This window comes from Heterocephalus glaber, unplaced genomic scaffold (assembly GCF_053883595.1).
Source record: "Heterocephalus glaber isolate CG9 unplaced genomic scaffold, H.glaber_assembly_v1.0 deba00001556, whole genome shotgun sequence".
Classification (NCBI taxonomy): domain Eukaryota; kingdom Metazoa; phylum Chordata; class Mammalia; order Rodentia; family Bathyergidae; genus Heterocephalus; species Heterocephalus glaber.
Window position 1 is genome coordinate 2147284 of NW_028258347.1, and position 21783 is coordinate 2169066.

At 42.1% G+C, this 21783-nt stretch overlaps 1 protein-coding gene across 2 annotated transcripts in view; it reads right to left on the reverse strand.

Annotated features, from left to right (window-relative positions):
• Window positions 1-6407, reverse strand: part of Lrp12 (LDL receptor related protein 12) — a 75079-nt gene extending 68672 nt beyond the window's left edge. Inside the window, exon 1 of one of the 2 annotated variants that reach the window (XM_021262803.2) lies at window positions 6115-6407. In XM_021262803.2, the coding sequence (XP_021118462.1) occupies window positions 6115-6175 (61 nt within the window). In that variant the 5' untranslated portion in view covers window positions 6176-6407. Of the gene's footprint in view, window positions 1-5434; window positions 6072-6114 lie in introns of those variants that run through there. The other variant, XM_004850272.4, reaches the window with a different exon arrangement.
• Between the last annotated feature and the right edge of the window lie 15376 nt (window positions 6408-21783).

The window sequence follows — 21783 nt, forward strand, 5'->3', positions numbered from 1 at the left end:
CAAAACTCAGTGGACCATGTATGTGTGGTTCTATTTCTAGATTCTCTGTTTTATTCCAATGATCTATATGTCTTCCCTTACACCAACACTGCCTTGATTACTGTAACTTTGGAAGAAGTCTTAAAATTAGGTACTAAACGTCTTCCAACACTGTTTTTTTTTCTTCTTCTTTTTACTTTTCTAGGTCCTTTGTACTCCTACATAACTTTTAAATTTCTATATCCAATTCTTCATTTATAGAAAGTATACATAGACCTGAGTTTTTATATATACCTTGTGTTTTCTAATCCTGCTAAATTCAAGTACAAGTACTAGGGCCTCCTAGAGATTTCTTAGTATTTTCTCTGTAGATGATCATTTCATCTACATATAAAGATTTTGCGGGGTCGGGAATTTAGCTCAGTGGTTTTGCCGCCTGCTGCGCAAGCGCAAGGATCTGAGTTCGATCCCAGGTACGAAAAAAAAAATTTTGCTTCTACCTTGCCAATCCTAATTGTGTCATTTTATTGCCAGACTATTTTGGTTTGGGCCTAGGTTTCAAAGTTTAATGGACAGATAAAGAGTAAGCATATCTGCCCTTGTTCCCCACCTTAAGGAGAAAGCATTGTATCTTCTCCCTTTATATAAGGCATTCTCACTGGAAGTATGGAGTACATGTCTTTAATCTGTTGAGAAGTTTCTGTTCTACTTTTAGTCTCCTGATAGCTTTTACCATGAACTGCTGTGGAATTTAGTCCAATACTTTTTCTCCAACTAGTGACAGGATCATATGGCTTTTTCCTTTCCTCTGTTAAAATGATGACTTTTGGGGGTGGATCTTCCAATGCTGAACCAACACTTCCATCCCTATAACAAAACCACTTTCTACCATCCTGCCAGATCTGACTTCCAAGAGTTTGTTCTGTTAAACAAATTTCTATCTATGTTCATACTTTTTTCTTCTATTATCTTTATCCAGTTTTAGGATTAGCACAATGTTGAGTTCCTAAAATGAGGGGAGAAGTGTTCCTTTTTTTTTTCTGCTTTAAATTTTTGATATAATTTATCAGTTAAAATGTATAAGAGTCTGTTGTTGTCATATAGGTAGGTTTTCAGGCTAGGAATATACTTTCTTTAATAGGCGCTATTCAAATTTTATATTTCCTCCAGAGTTAGTTTCATTAATTTGTCTTCCAAGGTACTTCTTAGAAGTTGTCAAATTTATTTCAAAACAGATTTTTGAAATATGCTTTCTATATCCTTTTAAATTCTGTAAAATCTGTGGTAATGTCTCCTAGGTCTTGATATTTTGATTTTAAAAATGTATAATTGATATTGTGTAATAGGAGTAAAGGTCTAAAGGAGCAGGGGAAGTGGGAGGGGCAGGGGAAAGGAAAGAAGGGAAAAGGAAAAAAATGGAAACAAAATCTTTTCAAATAGGGAAGGGTGGAGGGGGTGAAGGGAGGGCAGGGGAAGGGGGAAAAAAATGAGAACCAAGATACTCATGTAATGGTACAAGATCCCAATGATGTATGTAACTGTATTTTATACCTAAAATGTACCAATAAACTTAATGGGGGGGATCTCCACTACTACTACCTTGGTCAAGCTCCTGTGTCTCTCACGTGGATTACAGCCAGTCTCCTAACTAACCATCCCATTTCTATTCCTGCCTACTTCACGATACTTCACATACTAACAAAAGTGACTGTTTCACGATATAAATCACATTATGCCCCTTAAACCTCTTCACAATTAATACTTAAGACCCAAGCTGCCATAGCTTCCAAAGCCTCAGGTCCTGCATATCATTCTCACCTCATCCAGTCCCTCTCCCTATGGACCACCATGCTCCAGCTACTGTGATTTTAACTCACTGCAACACACTGACTCTTTAACCACTGCTCCCTGCTGTTCCTGGCCTTTCATATGTTGCTGCCATATGCAAATTTCTCTTACTACAACCCTATCATGGGTAGCTAGCCTTTAGGTCTTACAAATGTCCCGTCAAAGAAACCATCCCCCAACCACTGTTATTTTTTGTCTCTGCCCTTTGTTTCTGCTGCAGAAATTATTACAACTCATTAACTAGACTGATTAAGCTCCAGGACGGCAAAAACTATGTCTATCAGGTTTCTGTATCCAACAGTAATAGACATGAGCAATTGCTCAACAAATATTTATTAAATGGATTAATAAGTGAAGAAACAGGACTAGGTTGCAATCCTGACTCTATTACTGACTCTCTTTGGTCTCAGCTAAGCCACAGCTTCTCAGAGCTTCAATTTTCTCTTCCATTAGAAAGGAGTCAACACCTTGTAGGGTTGCTAGATGAGAACTACTGGAAACTGTCAGTGAGCACAGTCCCTGTACCTGAATAAATGCTACAAGCTGAATAAGCATTAGTTCCCTTCTCTCCCTTTTATAGCTTAGATGGTGAGAATTCCCAAAGCTAATAATCAGTATTGAAATTATACACATTTAAACCTACTTAGAAAGATGACATGCACCTGAACAGGTGGAGTGCTAACTTAAAGAATCAAATTCTAAGTCTTGGAAAACATGAGTCAGTAGTGTGTGTCTCTCACTAATCTCTCCTGTAAAAAGGGGTAGAGACTGAGGAGAAACAGAAGGGAAAGGTAACCTTAGAAATTACAGATCATCAATCCAACTTCAATTCCTGAATTTAAAACAACTTTTAACCTATACAGATTTGCAGCAAGGATGAACATTCATTCTAAAATTCTAAAGTCAAAACATTTTCTATTGCTTAAATCTGTATAATCTCACCTGTATTTCATACATTTGCTTCTTTTTTACTTTACTTGCATTATTTAAATTGTTAATATCACTAATTGAAGAAAAACAAAACACACAACAAAGCAACAGCAAAACAACTCAGATCAGAAACAAAAACTTCCCGTTCCCTTTATTTCTTGATAAGCTTTAAATTTTCTACTCACAAAAACTATTTTAACATTTGAACTGCTGCTCCCTTTTCAGTCTAACATCCCTCTTACACTTTCTTTAAAGACTTGCTAAATTTTACTTTGAAAATCACTTACTATCTACATCATTCAAATCTCTGTACTCCTGCTGGAACACAGCTGCCCCTCTAAAAGTGGTCATCTCAATACCTCTGCCCAATAACCACCTAGAACTCTGTGGAATGCATCTGCCTACCTTCATTTCTCCCCTAAAATATGGACAGAATTTAGATTCTGAACTCAAGGAAGGGCTTATGTTAAGCAATTCATTTAGTTTTATTCAACGTATTTTATGTAATCAACCTTGACTTCTTTAGAAGTAACTGGTATCCAGCTTAGTTTTTTTTTCTTACGTTCCATTTCTACAACTTTTCTAAGATTAGAGCTTCTAGTCTATTCTGAAGGTGGAAACTTTTTTTAAGTGCTGTTGAATGTTCCATAAAAATGCATGGAAAAAGTTTCATCCATTAGCTCTAAAATGCAAACATATTATACGCTAGCACAACATTTAGAACAGTACATGCACCATAAAGACTCATGGCTGTAAAAGGCTGAAAACCAGTTTGGAAATGAATCCTACCACAGGTCCGTCTGTACATGTCAGGAAGAGTTCTCACTGCTACGGAATGCTCTGGCAGCAAGCAACCACAAACTAACCATCGGCAACTCTTCAAGACTATTGGTCTGAATTACACTTTAAGGTTTCGTCTGGGGCAGTGTTTATCAGACTACGTGTTATAATCTGCTAATGGGTCCAAAATTAGTGAGTCCACACCAGTGGAGAAGAAAGGGTGAGCGGGAAGGAGAACAAGCAGACTAGAGAATAACAGACAGAGTGTACCACTGGTAGGAAGGGTATTATTTCACAAACTTTATTTTGTTCTCTATGAACTGCCACAGCAACATAAAATGTATGTTACAGGCAAGCTTGAGTGAAAGTCAGTGAACACTCACTTGGGAGACAAAAAGAAAGCTGAAGGATAAAGCAATGGAGATGTCAGAATTAAAACTGGCCTTTGAGAGGTAAGCAAGCTGAGGGGAGACAGAAAATTTGGCAATGTCCACACATTTGTAAAGCAGAAACATCTCTACTTGGGAAACTGAGGCACTTTCCCCACCACAGCAGGCCCAGGACATAGCTCACAGGCCCACCCTACGTCTCTCATCCCTTCTCGCTTCCGAGAGAAAGGTGGGTGTCAGCCCTTCCTCTCCCCTGCTTTTAGGTTAAGATACAGCAGCGCCTGGAAGAGAATCACTGGTTCCTGAACAATTACTTCCAGAAGACATTAACCGCAGGCCATTATAAATTTTAAATTGTGTAATTTCACACAACTTAGAGCGTCAAATAAGACTCTGATATCCAGAAAGGTAACTTGGAATTACAATGTAGTCTTGTAAAAAATGGTCACTTGAGTATAAACACTAAAGGATTTTTTTAAAAAAGTATATGAAACGTTTCAAAGATTCAAGGCACAACTTGGAAAAACTGAATGTTGCACCTAACAGGCAAGAATCGCTGCGTAAAAAACAGTATTGGAATTCCCTAATACTGGCCACTGAGTTGTAAGAGTTATCTTGTACAGCCTGGGATTTAGCTCAGTGGCGTTCTGCCTGCCTCTCAAGTGCAAGGTCCTGAGTTCCACCCCTGGTATGGGAAAAAAAAGTTATTCTGAGTATTCAGTTGTTTCAATGGAGCTTTCTGAAGCTTTAATGAAGCTTATCTGAAGTCATTCTGAAAACAAACACTCTGACTGTTCCACAAATTACAACTAGTGTCTGCCCTAGAGGCCTACCTGATGGCTTTCTCAGGGTCCATCCTCAATACCTAACAACTACTTCCTATTCCAGTAGCCTAAATCCCACTAGCACATCCCCTATTATTATCGTTTTCACTAATACATACTCTAACACACATACTAGCACATGCTCTATAGAGCTCTCCTAGTTGCGGTGCTAGGGTTCCTTTCATCTTTGCTGACAGCTTAGTGTTCAGCCTGGGTCACTTCTACTTTTTTGTTATATTGCTCTGAAACTCGCTGTGGCTTGAGACTTCAACCTTTAGCATGATCACCTGCTAGTTTTATCATCTGGTCCCATTCGGTTGGAAACAGGAGTTTCCGTCTTTGACTACTAACAATTACTCACTGAACACAAATTCTCAAAGAGAGAAACCTTTGAGAAGCACGTAACAGACATCACTTTGTGTACAAGTAGAAACAAAACGAAACAAAACAAAAAGCACCAAGACAAATTATGGGGATCAGAGCCTCTTATCCCTAGAGGCAAAAGACTTTTAGTTCAAACACTAAAGACACCGGTTTTACTAAAATAGCAGCCCACTTACTTATCTATTTAGATCAGATCTCAGAAATTCAATTCTCATCATAGCCCAGGACATTCCTGACCACCCTGGAATTTTCTCTTCTGTCCGAATCCATTACACCAGCCCAGGGCAGAACCATACCCACCTTCAGGCAGGGAGAGGCGACACAATAGCTTATCGATCTCTGGTGTCGACCCTAACCCACAAGTCATCAGGAAAGCAGGAATCGCTGCCACTTGATGCAACTAACAATCAAAAGTCACGCGCTGGGTTTTCTGGTCCCACACAAGGACGGCACTGGCGATTACTTTACTTCACCCGAAGTGGGCCAAACCACCCTCCTCCCCAAAATAAAATTAATGCCTCACTGGGGCCCGGGCGTTTCCGGCTGTCAGCGGACGCCGGCTGGAGCTAATCGTTTCTCAGGCTAAGTGGCCGTCACACCAGCAGCACAGGGGCCGGCTTTCAGGAGACGCGGCTCCCGGGTGCTCGACCGCCGCCGCCCGCGCCACCCCACGGCCCGCGGACCTCACGTCCGTGCACAGGGCTGACTTCGGCAGCGAGCGTACGCGGCGGCAACTTCTGCTTCCCGCAGCCCGGAAGCGAAGCCGGAGCCCGCGGAGGGGAGGCGGCTGGCGGTGGCCGGGGCCCGGGGCTCGGAGCCGGAAGGGGCGTCCCGAGCGCCCCCCGGGACGGCGCCGCCGCGGGCCGCTTGACGCGAGGGCCCGGGCGGAGGGGAGCGCCCGCACGGGAGCCCTCCGGGCCTTTGTCCCCGGCCGGCGCTTCGTCCCCGCGCGGGGTCGGGGATGGGACGGGGACACTCACCGCTCAGCCCGGCTAGCAGCAGCCACAGCCACAGCCACGGCCACGCGGGGCTCCGGGCCATGGCGTGGGCGGCGGAGCGGGAGGCAGACGCGCCGCCGGCCCGGTTCCCCGCGCGCTCCCGCCGCCGCCGCCTCAGAGCGCGCCCGCGCCCACCCGAGCGCGAAGCCCACACGGCCGCCTCCGGGATCGAGGGCGGGAGCGCGGGGTGCGGCGAGGGCGAACGGGGCTCGGCTGGGCTCCGGCTGCGCCGCGCGAACCTCCGCCGGCCGTCAGACGGACGCACCGCTCGCTCATCGCGCGCTCGGCGATCCCGCGCCCGCCTGCCCGACGGCCGCGCCAGGCAGCGCCAATCGATGCGCGAGCGCGCGATGAGCCGGCGCGGACTAAGGCGGGTAGGGACGGGTCTCCGCATCCCGGCTCCCTGCAAGCCTAGCCCTCGGGTCCCCGAGGCCACCGACCCCTAATGCGTCCCTACTGACAGTTATTATTTTTTCGGTACTGGGCATTGAACCTAGGGCCTTTGCACTGAGCTACGTCCTCAGCTTTTCTTAAATTTTGAGACAGGGTCTCTCTAGTTTGCCCAGGCCGGGCTCGAACTCGCAGTCCTCCTGCCGCAGCCTCCCTGAGCGCTGGGATTGTCTCCTCAGTTGGGCTGCGCTCGCCCTGGGCCTGCAGCCGCTTTCTGGCTGCTCCCTGAGGACCGCAGGACGCCTCTCCACCCTGTGCGATACTTGCTAATACCACACTTTACAGATAAGGAGACCGGAGACGTTAAATCACCCAGAAGATAGAACAACTAGGTCTTCCGAATCGATTTTTTTCTCATTGCAAAACCCAGGCTGTTTCGCCTCTACCCCCAGGAAACCGGGGCCGGTGTTCAGCACAGAGTAAGAAAATGTTCAGTCCTAAGTCAGACTTCTAGCGTGGCGCTTCCTCTCCATCTCCTGCTGACTTGTCCCCTTTAAGATTTGGGGGGGAGGGGGGTCTGAAATGGTATTCCAAAATATAAAAGAAAAACTTTATTAACAAATATTACAACATCCAACAATTAAATCTTGTATCATCTGGCAAAAGGAGAAAAAAAGCAGAACTTCAAAAATGCTTTCCTTTCTTTTCGGAGAAAAAGCAGCAGCTTCAATGTTCTGTTCTTCACTCAACAACCTGCAGGTGTCTTTTCTGGTTTCAGGATTCAAAGCTCCACTTGACTCTTCAGATGTCTTTCCCTAAATTGTGCTGCCCGGACAGCTGTGTTTTGGGCAAACACAAGCAGATCAAACAAGTAGGTTGGACTGCAGCATCCCCACATACACCTTGTCCACTTTTGTACTATTCAAGGAGCTCTGTCCCCAAGAGGAAACAGTCCTCCTCAGCTCCTCATGCTCCTACACCTACCCCTGAAGTGTCTCCAGGCCCCTTTAACTCTATTAAAATTGAGTGAGGCCTCCAAAGAGATTCCATTTAGGTCAGTCATATCTGTTGCTATTCATTATTTAGGAGTTAAAACAAAACTCTTCAATATTTGTAAATTCTTTTAAAATAAAAAAGCATTGCAAATTTACACTACTGTTTTCTAAAACAAGTTTAGTGAGAAGATGGACATTGTTTTCCATCTTTGTAAGTCTCCTCAATGTCTGGCTTAATGGAAGACGGTTAGATCCTCTTACCTGCTTGTGGATGCGATCTGTTGCAATATGTTGTTTTGGTTGAAGTATATGAAGAAAATTCAGAGTCGCACAAATATATAAATTGGCAAAGGGCGGACCTCATGAACCTTCCTGAAATAGCCTCAGGCACAACACGGCCAGACAGGCCGAGCCTTCCTCAGCTGAACTCCAAATGTTCCAAAACATTGAAAACTGAAGCTTAAAAGTTTCAGATTTTAGATTAAGGATGTAACATTGACGTACCTTTTCTAAGTCCAGAAAACTCTGAAACACGAACACTTCCAGGTCCAAGTATGTCAGAGAAGGGATACTCAGTCTGTAAAACTTTGAGAACTATTGTTCTAGGTGTCTATCTTGACACCTTCCAAACGCACAAATTTGTTATATCATTGGAAAAGAGCTACTAAATAAATAGGTTCAAGGGTATGTTTCATGATGGAACATGTTTATGCCATAGAATTCTAATTGACATCAGACACTGGTAAGCAACAAGACACAGAATAGTTACCCCTTTGTTACCTAATCTATGTACCTGGCTGTCTAGGTGGTTGTAACAAATAATTCATATAAGGAAGAACTTTGCAGCCTACTGAAACTGTAGCTATACAATAGTTTGTACTCCTAACAGTTCTGCTGCAGGTGCACTGCTAATTTTGTTTGAACAGTGTTCTGACCTGCAGCCTATAAAGTATAAATCCTGCTCCTGGGACCCACCTGGTTCTTAATCTGCTCCCCTCGATCTATATTTGGCCTTCGAAGAATCTCATACCTTCTGAGATTGTATGTAAATTTTGTGTTCATGTACCAGTAAAAGGGCGAAGATAATTTTCAACTGATCTGTAGAGAACTGTGTTGACAGTTTAGAAATTTTAAAGACAAATTTACTAAGACAACTCTTTGAATTTTTTCTTAGTTCTTTTCCAGGCTTCTCTCAAACTTCTCGAGAACATGTAATTGGGGTTAGAGAAGTATACAGACTGATTGCTTGACAGATTTTGAAAAGGACCACAACCATCCACTTTACCAAGACATGGCCCTAAATAATCAAAATCCTTTTGTTTGATTTTAAACTTCTCTTTCTCCTTTGTTTATAGTCACATACAGTGGTTTGGTTTTTACTCTTGCCACCAATAAATATTCATCCCAGCCCAGTGTTGACCTCGCTCCATTTAGTAGCATTGGAGACTCTCACCAACACTGTGAGGTTAGACTGGGAATTTAAGTCCACTCCAAGCATCATCTTTTATTGGAAAGAAAATTGGTGATACTGGATTTTCTACTTGGCATGCTTCCAAGCAGAGCTAAATCTTTTTAACTACCTCTCAAAAGCATATTATTTTTTAAAAGAGAAAAACAAACTTGAAGAACACTTATAAATCACAAAAGGAAAGAAAAATATTTAAGGATTGCAGTTAAATAAGTGAGATCTCTTTACAAACAAATGGTAATTTCCACTGGAGTTGAATAATATCGGATAACAAATGAGATCCATCAATCCAAGCAACTTCTATGCCAGTTCCCTAGCACATTTATTGTGATTATTATTTATTGTGTTCTGTGCACTGACAGTGTGCCCAGCCATGTACCAGGTAGTCAAAGACATAATCCTAGCTCTTGATTAAACAGTCCAAAACAATACAGATTTAGTTTCCTTAATTGGAAAACCAGATCACAGAGCATGCATGAACTTTAATAACATGCACCTCTTGCAGAAATCTGAAATAATCTCCCTCACCAAGATAAAGGAGTGGAGAATCAACTACAGACATTAATAGTTATAAGGAAGTATTCTGAGGTTTTTTTATTATTGTTTTAATGCAAATTTCAAACTGCGTATCTTTATGCTTAAGTCCTTCTCTGAAGGACTGAAGAGATGAACCAAAAATGCTTGTACCATGGACTCTCATCTTGAGCCCTGTGTGCCATCAGCATTGAATTTGACAACTATGATGGTTGTTTATTGTGACATAGTGCTAATTTAAGTTATATGACTTGTTCATTTGTAATTTTCCCAAATCCAAAAAGAATTTGAAATTCCCCACTGTATTTGGCAAATACAGTGTACTATAGTGGATAAAGGCATAGACAGAGCTGAGGAGTTTAACAGGGCTGGTTTTGATCTGGGAAGTTGACCTTGGTAAAGAACCTAACTTCTTATATTTTATATTCTGTCTTGTTAAATGGAGGAAAATGAGGCATCATTTGTTACACACATTTAGTGAAGTAGCAATTATTGCTGATATATGCTGAGCACCTATGCTATGCTATGTATTTAATCCTCAAATAATCCTATGATGTCAGTGCTATTATTGCCCTTATTTTTCAAAGAAACAGGCAGACAGAGAGGTCAGTGATTTTGTTGAGCTCACACAGATTGGAAATGTCTGGCATTTAAACTCAGGCACGCACACTCAATCATGCTGCCATGCCATATGCAGAACACTTGACATAATCCCAGGCACTCAGTACGTACTCAATAAACGTTAGCCACTGCTGTCAAACCCGCAAGTGATAAGAGCAAAGCAACCCTTCTTCTGTAATGTCATATAATTTGAAATCAAATCTATAGTTAGTATTTTCTACCTTTTATTTCCTAGAAGTAACCAGTACGACCTTTTATTCTGTTAGATTGATATATGCTATTTTTTAGATTTATTTTTAAATACAAACATCACTTTTTATTTTTATTTATTTATTTTTCAAACATCATTTTTTAAAGTTTCATTTCCTTGAATTTTAGAAAACAGTATCGAAAAGATGAAGCATGAGTCTGACTTTTTGCTGCTTGTACTAATTTTTTTCCAGTGACCCTGGAGTCATTATTTATAGTTTCCTTTGAAGATCAGAGAACCCTAGGTTGCTTATTGCCCTGATATTCAGAAAAGATCTATGAGAGAATTTTCTGATCTCAAAAAGAAGACATCAAATCATATGAAACTGCTCGGTTACCGGGCCATGAAAACCGAGGTCACTGCTGCTGAAGAATAGATTACTCCAGCTTCATCATGAAAAGAAGCTTCTCCTAGGAAATTCCCAGGCGGCTTTGCACTTTGAATATGCACCAGCTGCGCTGGAAAGGAACAGCCTAAGCCTTTGGATTCCTGTGGTTGGAGGCCTTGCTTGCACAGCAGGCAGTGTGATAGAAACTGTATCAGAAGCACTTCCACGTAAAAATTTTATTCTCATACTCAGAAAATGAGTTAAAAAGCCACAAAAAAAGCGCACTATACTTAACTCATCACCACAGTTTTTATCCCTGTGTTATTATGAGCTCTGCTTAAGTCTATATAACTCCTGAGATGGTAACTCCATTTATAAATACTCATATATACAAATCTCATAGAATACATTAGCCTTGAGACACACGGCTTACGGTGGTCACTGGTGATTCACAGGCAGAGAACTAGGAGCTGTGGCAGCTGGCCGGTGACCGCAATGGTCACCGTCCCAGGGTAGTGGGGTAACTGTCCCCCCGGCTCAGGCTCCCCTCAGCTCCAGCCTTCCCTATGACACAGGAGAAATACAGCTCCCAACCTAGGGTCACATGTGCTAGGTGTCAGATGTGCTGAGGTCGTGTCCTCCGAAATCAAAGAATGAATTTCAAAGGACAGAGATGGTTAAGAGTAGGAAAGGTTTACTGGGGACTAGGAATAGCTCCTGAGAGACAGGAGGGGTCCCGAGTGGGTGGCCACCCAGGTCTTTTATCAGGAGTAACTTATACAGCAAAGTCACAATGTGGGTATAATGTGGTCAGGCTGCATCAACCTGTAGGGTCACAAGTATAGCTGCTTAGCTAATATTGGTCCAACAGGGAAGCAGGTCCCGTAGCAAGGGTGCATGGAAAGAACAAAGTCTTTTTGGGAAGAGATGGGTCTGGATGCTGTGGTCAGCCCCCTGGGGGACTGATGCCTGTCTGGACTTCCTGGACCAGGTACAGTATAAGTCCATGTTGCTGCTTATCCCTTGGGGAGGCATGGAGGCCTGGCCGTTGCATCTCTATCTTGAGGCCTGGCCTTTGCCACAATTCTGATGTTTTTATTTTTCTGCTGTCTTTCTTGATAGCTCAGTCCCTCTCTGACTATTAATTTCTATCTAACTTCCCTGCCCAGGGACCTGGGCTGCTGGGATGAGGCTGCTCCGGACCCTCCTTCCCTCTCCTGTCCTATCGTATTATTCTGGGTGTCCCTCCGTAAGTGCCCCTCACACTGCTATACACCTTGTCAGGAGGTCAGTGACTTCCCCAGGAGCCTCTTCTAAGGCCGCTTCAGACCTGTCCTGGCCAGTCACACGGTGGGCAGTGGGTGTCCGTCTGTGAGAGCAAAGAGGGCCTGGGTTGGTCACCGCATGTCTCTGTGCAGCCAGCAGTCTGGTGCATTTGTAAGCTGGGGAAGAGAATCGAACATTCACATTTTTCCCATCTTCACTGAGGAAGAGACAGAAGGAGAGTGACGGGAGAGAAAACTCCCTCTAGACAGGGATGTCTGTGTGTTTGTGTGTTCTCTCCTGAGTACTCAGGACCAGGGTGAGGGCTATCACGAAGTATGCTCAGTATTCATTCAGGAGTTGAGTGAATGAATAAAGGAAGTGTGGAGTGAAGCAACTCCCTAGGGTAAATGAGACTCAAACCAATTAGGCAGGGTCAGTACAAAGAGCGAGAAGGCAGATGCTTGTCTGAACATTAATGCCCAAGTGGCCCTGCTGGGTTTGGAGCCCAGGCACAAGTGAATCTTTGATGGCTTGGTCTTAGGAAGACAATAATCCACTGCAGGATGAAGCTCTCATGTTCTTTTTTGGGGCGGGGGGGTGGGTACTGGGGATTGAACTCAGGTCCTTGTGCTTGCAGAGCAGGCGGTGAAATCACTGAGCTAAATCCCCGGCCTGAAGCTCTCATGTTCTTCTGCTCACATGCAAGATACTACTCAATACGATTAAAAAACCTCTTTTGTTATTAAAACCATAGCTTTGTACAATTCTATTATTGATGGTAATATTTCTAATATACTAGCTAAAATGGACTTTTTATACCCTCTATTAGTTTTATATGACTTGTAAGTTGGACACTATTTTATTAATTATTAAAATAAGTAGGATCTTTGGTCTCTAAGCCTCAGAACCCTCAGAAACCTTTAGAAAAGAAGGCTTTGCAGTACGTTGTCCTCCAGAAAGCTATGACCTGACTAACATCTTGCTTAGGTGAATAGAGATTCTGATTCCATCATCTATGAAGCAGGCTGATTCTTAGCCTCAGTCTGAGGTGATGAAACTAATGTCCTCAACACAGTCAGCATCAGACAGGAGACAGGGAACCCCAACAGCTAGACCTCTTCAGTTCACATTCAAGATGTATTCACTGTGTTATGGATCTCAGGCCCACCAGTCACTATCATATTAAAATGTTAAGAGCCCTTTCCCACTTCAAAACTCCAAAGTTTATCTTTACTATTTGTAATTTGCTGTTATCAATATTGCCTTTTCTCCATTAATGTATGAAGTTGATTGTTTGGCAAAATAAACTCAGTTCTCTAAAAGTTAACTAGAAATCTTACTAATAATTCACTTTATACTTTTTAAAAAATCTTTTTTAAAATTAATTTTATTGGTACACTTAAGGTATACAATATAATGACATTCATCATTGGGAACTTGTACCTTTACATGATGTATCTTGGTTCTTATTTTCCCCTTCCCCTGCCCTCCCTTCAACCCCTCCATCCCTCCCTATTTACAAAGCCTTTGTTTCCATTTTTTCATTTTCTCATATTAATTCCATTCCCTTCTTTCCTTTCCCCTTCCCCTCCCACTTCCCCTTCCCCTTTGCACCTTTTCTTCCTATTATCTATTATATATTTTGATCCTGATTTACGCTTTATACTTTTGAATACTTGAAATATGCTGAAGATTATAGAATTGCAGTAGTTGAAGATGCTACCTGTTGCATTCCCTTTGCAGTGGGTGGCCTACGCCATCAGGCTAGTTATTGTAAATACAGAAGAAGCGATGGCCTAGTGTCTTTAGCTGTGCTACCATGGCTGCCTCCGTGTTCTGAATCCATTAAAAACGTGTACCTTACATGGTCATTTTGACTTTGGGGAAGAGCCGGAAGTCACCCAGTGCAAGATCTGGTGAATAAATTGGATGAGACACCATAATGTTTTTATTTGACAGAGATTGCCATAAATACTTTAAATCAATTCAAGACATCAAGGCAGCTACAAAAAGACCCCCATGAAAGAGGACTTCTAGAACTTCTCCAGAAAGCAGCAGGAATGATGGGACAAGTGTGTTCAAAGTGAGGGGTAGGATTTTAATGGGGACTTCATGGCAATGTGTCTTTTCCTGTAATAATTTTTAAATTTAAACATTCATCAGATGTTTTGGTCATACCTTGCATATGCCCAAAACTCACTCATGCAACAAACATTTATTGAGCATCTGTTGCGTGCACGTCATTGTTCCAGATGCTGCGAACACTCAGAGGACAGTCACGGTAACTGTCATGTAGGAGAACATACATGGAAGCTACACCAAAACTTCAAGGGAGAATTAGAAGAGGCCTTACCTAGAAACACACTGATTTCAGAAATATGGAATGAGTAGGAGATTGTCAGTAAAGAGGAGATATGTGAATATGTGAGGGATGATGAGAAGGCTGGTGTGTGTGTGTGTGTGTGTGTGTGTGTGTGAGAGAGAGAGAGAGAGAGAGAGAGAGAGAGAGAGAGAGAGAGCTGCTTGCCGGTAGGGGTAGGGCGAAAAGAGGAAATTGACATGTAATCAAATTACATCATAAAAGGCCACAAAGGGCCTGCAAAGGAGTGCAGGGTTCTTTTGACCACCAGGAGATGGGAGCCTTGGAAGAGTGTGCAGCAGAGGCCTCTGTGAGGGACCTGGGATGGGAGCAAGAGGAGGGGCAGAGAGCAGCCAGGAGGATGGAGCAGCAGCAGCCAGAAGGATTTCCCTGGAGAGACGGTGAAAGCGTCAGTCTTCCGGGAGGTGTGGGAGCAGAGGAGGCAGGGCTGGCAGTGCAGAACCCACGCAAAGAGACTTTGGGGAGGGAGGCCCGGGAAAGAGAGTCAGGACAGAGCTCGGGGTGCAGGTCAGCACGGAGAGGACCCCAGGCGCTCTCGGGAGAAGCCCAGTGTGCGCGTCCGCAGGCGCCCGCAGAAACCTTACTGAGCCCACAGCCAAATTCCAGAGGCCGCGTGTTCTTTTATCATCTCACTAAGCACATTCTCCTTCGGTTTGCTCAGCCTGTGTTACAGCATTCTTGACTTCGAGTTCAGACTTAGTCATTCCTAAGTTCAGGGTGGGCCTGGACAGCCCTGCGTCCTTGCCATCCCCACTGCATGGTCCCTGCCTCCGTGCCCAGCGCTGCCCAGCTGCCCGTCAGTCTCCGTCCTCCACTGCTTACACTGCCGCAGGTCAGGTCGTTAGCGGGAAGTTTCAGGGTGGCATTTCAGTGCCTGGGGAGAGATTTGGGATCAGGGAGGTTTCCCGGGTCCCTCTGAGGTGACCTCTCTGTACACCAGGGCCACTGGACCGGGAGACAGGTTGGTCCAAGAATGTCAGATTTTTCCTCCAACCACCATATTAAGCTTATAGAAGACTTAAAGGTCACAAATATCTATTATGTCCGCAATGTTCCTTCTGGAAATTATAGTTTTGGCTGATAGTATTTCAATGTACTTAGTTGCTAACGTAATAGCCAAAGAACACACATCCTTTATCTTGTTTAATGCCAATTACCCTGTCACTATTTGCTTGCAGCTGTTGGAATAGCTTCAAATGTGGTTCAAGACAGACAAGTTTGACTCTATGGAGGCCACAGATATTCACTTCTACTGAATCAGCTGTTTCCTGTTGAAAATTTTAAACAATATTAATGACTGACTTCTGTACAGCCAAGTAGTTTGATCATGCTTTTTATTTAATTCAGTTTAGGAGAGGAAAGCAACTCATTGATCATTTTTTAAGATTCAGTTTATGAGTGATATGGTATAGAAACCACATTTCCTGAAACAGTCTTTGTTGAAGTACTCTGATTAGAAAAAAAAAGAATAGCTCAGTAAGTAAAACAATTTTGTTAGGAACTTTATTTTCTAAAGCAAAAGTAGATGACAAGAGGACTTGCCTACTCTGATCTGCAGTGGAAAACTATATTACTTTTTGTTCAGTGTATCATTTATAATGTGTTATGCCTTTATGAGTATGTTTTGTAGTTCGTGTAAATTGGTTATACTCTTAATCCTCTATTTAGATTTAAGCCTCAGGGAACAAGGCTCCTAAAATGTGCTTTTGTCAGAAGCGAGGAGGAAATGGAGCAGCCCAGTGACACCCTCACTGCTGGGGCTATGACCGGAGGCCTGCGACGGGGCTGGCCAGCAAGCTCGTGACAAGTTCCTGAGAGCCAAGGGGCAGTTGGTTAGCAAGGCTTTTAATTTAAGTTCAATTTGGGTTATGTAAGAAATGCGGAAGAAAAATCTTTAGTATACTCCTTAATGATCTGACTAGGATAAATTGGGTGTACTGATAATAGCTGTAGTATTTACCGAAAAGTACTTTCTAAGAAATAGAAACATTGCTCCAATGGAATGATGAAAAACTTATCATCAAAAGAGAGCTAGGCACAGGGGTGGTGGAACAGAAGTGGTCTACTCAGGACCCAGTGACTGTTTTCTCTGAAGTGCCGTCAAGGACCATTAAGGAGAAGAGGCATTTATAGAAGCATAAGACTGTCAGAGCTGCAAGGGTCACCTCTGGTCTGACACCCTAACTTTACAGGGCAGGAAACCCAGGCCTGCTTACTCAAGGGTAATCACACTGCGATTTCTGTTGAGGGACAGGTATGTTTGGAGAAATGGTATGTTTTGGGGACCTAGAACTAGACCTATGCCCTTGGGTGCACTTAGGGAAGGAGAGAAGCCCAGTCTCGTGGGAAGAACATGCTGGGTGAAGGGCTGGATGTCAGGAGCATGATGACGACATCTAGGTGGCACATGGAGGAGGAGTTAGTAGGAGGCCAGTCAAGTGGGACTTGGAAATCCAGGTAAGTAGTGAACTCTGAGCAGGTAATGGAGGCATCAGCCATTCATCTTCAATGCAGAGACAAGTGTTCTGTCCCTAAAATAGAGAGACGTCTAACAAAAGAAAGAAGGAGTTCCAATTCTCTAAAGACTGGGTTACCAGTTAGGTTAAACATAGATTGTCCAGGCTGATACTGCAGCTTTAGAACAAGAGAAATTTCTAGACCTGGGGCACAGGCCAGTACCTATAAGCAAAGTGAAAAAATGGTATATTCTAAGATGCTAGGACAGAGCCCCTATATTCCTCTTCAAGGAAGGATTTTTCTAAGAAACTAGTATGTGGAAAATGAAAAAATAAGTCTCAAGAAAATACGTTTGGTCACATCCCAGATCCAACTTATTAAAACATTTTTGTGCATTTTCAGGTTACTGTTCCCATTTAAAAGACATCTTACAAAATACCCCAGAGTGAGTGAAATGAAACAATTCATTTCTCACAGTTCTGGAGGCTGGGGAGCCCAACGTCAAGACACCAGCAGATTCAGTGTCTGGTGAGGGCCCACTTCCTGGTCCTTGGTCAGCCATCTTCTTCTGTAACCTCTCCTGGTGGGAGGGGCAAGGAGGAACTCTGTGGTCCTTTTTATAATGGCACTAATCCCCTTTTGAGTGCTCTGCATTCCAGAGGATCCCACTTCTAAATATCATATGTCCATTAGAATTTAACACATGAATTTTGAGAGCATCCAAATATTTTATCTATAGCAATAGATGAACCTAATCTAGAAATTTTACTCTAATGATTCTCAAATATACCTTAGATTAGTAACATAAGGATGCAGAGAGAAGTAAAAGAAAAATCGCCCTTTCTTTATTAATATTAATTATTCTGATTAATTGCAACACATGAATTTATTTATAGAACTTTAAAATATTACTCTTGCTTTTATTTCCAACAACATGAGTGAAGAACAATGAAAATGTAAAATATCACATAAGAATGCAGGTGAGTGGAATAATTTGTGTTGATTGGGAATTAGTATTATTGAGTTTAGCATTTACTGAGACCCTACCATGTGAAGAAACTGAGAACTGAATGATGAACATGACATAATGGCTAATGTTATATGTCAACTTGCTAAGTTATGGTGCACAGTTGTTGGATGGAAGACAAATATAAGTGTTGTCATGAGGGCGCTTTTAAAATATGAATAATATTTATATTAGTAGACTTTGAGCCAAGCAGATTATCCCCTATAGTGTGAGTAAGCCTTGTCCAATCAGTTGAAGACCAGAAGAACAAAGCCTGTGGTTTCTCGAAGAAGGAATTCTGATGACTGCAACACAGAAATCCTGCCTGAATTTCCATCCTGCTGTCTGGTGGAATTTGCACTCAAGACTGCAAAAACACCTATTGCCTAAGTTTCAACTCTGGGCAAATTTAAAACTTGCCAGCCTCTACAGTCACAAGGGACAATTCCTTAAAACAAATCTATCATCTGTCATTTGTTACCTGCCTGTCCTATTGGTTCTGTTTCTCTGGAGAACCCTCAGGAATACACACGACCTATTTTCACACTAGGAGCCAATAAAATGCTGAAAAATATTCAACATCTCAAGTAACTTGGTCTGGTTAAGCCGGTAGCATTTGGATTTCTTTTCTTTTTCTTTTAAATGTTTAATTCCTTTGTTAGTACATGTTTGTAGTGTACGATGTTTACAGTCATCTCAGGGAATATGTGCTTGTACTGAACGTATCTTAATATCTTTTATTCTGCTTCTCCTCTCCTCCCTTCCCTCTGTCTCCAGATCCTTTTTCCCAGTTTTTGTTTTTTTTTCTTAGTTCTTGTTTGTGACACATAATGTTCACATTCCTCGTGGGGAGTCAGTACACATACCCGACACATCTTAATTCTTTTTATGTCCCCTTCCCCTCCCCTTTCCTACATCTCTCGGCCCCCTTCCCATTTGCAAAAGATATATCTCCTGTTTCTTATTTCCTTTTAAAGGACTACCAGGAAAACAACACATCTCAATTCATTGTACTATTTCTCAAACTAACACTTGATTAGTTTTGTCCAAATTTGAGACAATAAATTTTGCATCTGCTGAATCACTGCCACTTTTCCTCTCAAAGTTCTTCAAGCCAAGTTCCAGTGGGGAATATGTGAAAATACTGGGAAGCACAGCTGCTACAAGAGTCCAAGAATTTGAAGGTCACTCTTTCTGATCAACACACATTAAGTATTGCCAAGCATTTATGTTTTAAAGATGGTAACAAGCAATTGATTTATTGTTTGTCATCAACCACAAAACATTTGATTAAACTAGGGATTTGAAAAGTTTTCTCCACTCATTTTTATAATTTCATAAGGTTGAACCCGAGCTAAAAGGATGTCAGATCTAGCTTCCTGGTTTTATAAATAAAGTACAGAAAAATTAATGATTTTAAGTAGTGATTTGCTCTCAACCACCTGACAGAGGGAATTTTAAAAAACATGTCAAACCATTCACACCCACTCAAAAATGTCCAAGGGGCTCTTAACTCATTTTGAGAAAAACTAAAGTCACAAGTTATACAAGCTGATCTGCACCTTCCTTCCGTGCCCCTGGTTAACCTTGTTCCTACCGCTATCTTCCTCATGTATTTATGTTCATGTAAGAGAGAAAGATACTAAAATCTGCAGGGGGACTGGCAGGCTGGAGACCAGGGGAGAGTTGATACTGCCGGGAGAGCCTGGAGATGATCTGGAGGCAGAATTCTCTCTTTTCGGGGAGCTTCAGTCTTTGTTTTCAAGGCTTTTAACAGATTGGATGAGGCCCACCTACACGATGCAGGACAATCTGTTTAACCAAAGTCTGCTGACTTAACTGTTAATCTCATTTTTAAAATACCTTCAATACAACATCTAGATTGGTATTTGACCAAATGGCTGGGTGTCACAGCCTACCAACTGACACATCAAATTCACCACAAGAGTGGTGAAGTTTGAAGAAATGAGCATCTGAGTTAGGAGAAAACAGAATGGAGGAGAGAGGAAGAATGGTATGGAAGCAGCAATGGGAAACAAAAAAAACTCCTACCTGTGGCCAACCTGACTTCATGTTGGGGCAATTTGCTACTTACTCAATGTTACAGCTTATGTGGTTATAGGGGGGCTTTTCAGAGCTGGCTGGATATAGGGTGTGTAATTTTAGGATTAAGAGTAAGTGGTACTAAATTAGTTCACTGACTGGAATTAGCATAGTTCTGGGTGTGGTTGAATGAATTTATTGAAGACAAATGCCCTCATCCTGGGTGAAGGTGGCACCACCCAAAATGTTTATAGCCTGGATGGCATAAAAGGGAAAGGAAGCTCGCTTCTGTTGCTTGCTGCTTGCTGCTTCCCACTTGCCCTGCCATGGACTGTTTCTCCTCTGCCAGGCCCCACTGCCATGCTGCCCTGCCTTGGAGCCAGCTGACTATGAATGAAACCTCTACAAACTGTGAGCCAAATAAACCTTTTATTTTGGGTATCCAGTATTTTGTTCCAACACCAAGAATAGTAACTAAGACAAGAAGAGAGTTTTATTCTCCTACTATGTAAAAATGGGATTTGCTCTAGAATCAGTAACCAAAGTAACAAGGTAGGCATAACATGATCTTGAGTTGCTAGAGCAAGTTAAGGCATGATAGCTAAGACTTTTGACCCTCTAGCCAAGCAGGTTTAATATTCAATCACATGTCCAAACCTGTGAGTTCTACATTCATGTATTCAGCCAGCTACACATTGAACATTTTAAAAATGTGCTGAAGATGTACAGACCTTTTTGTTGTCAATCCCTAAATGATTTCACATAACCTTTACATTATTTTAGATATTCTAAGTAGTGTATAGTTGATGTAAATTATATGGGAGGATGTACTAGGTTATATGCAAACCTTATGTCATTTTATACCAGGGACTTCAGCATGTGTGGATTTTGGTAGCTGTGGGGGTTCCTGGAACCTATTCCCCGTAGCTATGGGGGGAGGAATGTACTCAGTAGTTACAAACACTTGGCCTCATCTCTCCTCAAACCACATATAGAACACTAAATATGATATATATCACATGTGTATCCTCTATGGTTGTGTTTATTAAATATATATTTGTGTTTCCCTTACTTCCTGTTTTTAAATTATAACAAATGGCTTTATACAATTGTCATGTGGCATGAATACTGGATATTTGGTTTTAATAATAGCAACAGTGGCACTGATTGTGAGCTCTCCTGCTGCCACTGGGAACAGCATCCCAGAACTTACCGATGCCACTTCTACAGTGAGACCTCCGTCTACCAACCTTGCTACAGCATATGGGTCGGGATCACTCCCCACAGATTCTCCATCCTAGCCCAGTATGTCAAACAAGGCCAATGCAGTTACTATCCTGATACTTCAGGGTTATTTCACACATATACATTATCTCTTATACATTGTGGCCATTATACATGTGCATAACCCTATGTAGACATTCTCTTTTTCAGCTCTGGTTGGCGAATATGTCATGATCACGCTCAAGGCACATCATTGACTAAGTCCGGTTTTCTTAGAAGGAAATCTGTGTATTTCTTATTATATAGTTGCTGTTTGACAAAGCTACCAAGCAGGTTGAAGCTGTGAATCCAATGAGCTCTTCATTTTGTGAGTTTTCTGATGTATTCCTTACTATCCTTTTATGATCATATGCTTGTTCTATTTCACTATTATTTTTGTTGTTATTTTTCCTGTTTCTATAGCGTATACTTTATTCTAGCTTTTCCTGGGAAGGCCTGAAATAGGAGCTTCTTCAATTACCACTCTTTTATAAATATTCTTTGAGAGGTGATTTTTTTTCCAAGTAACTTTTGTATGATGCTCATAATAACCACCTATCTCGAATAGCAACTCTGCTCTTAATATATGCAGATTGGCCTTGACCGTGGTGAATATTCATCATTTGGACTTTACAATTGAAGTGACTAAG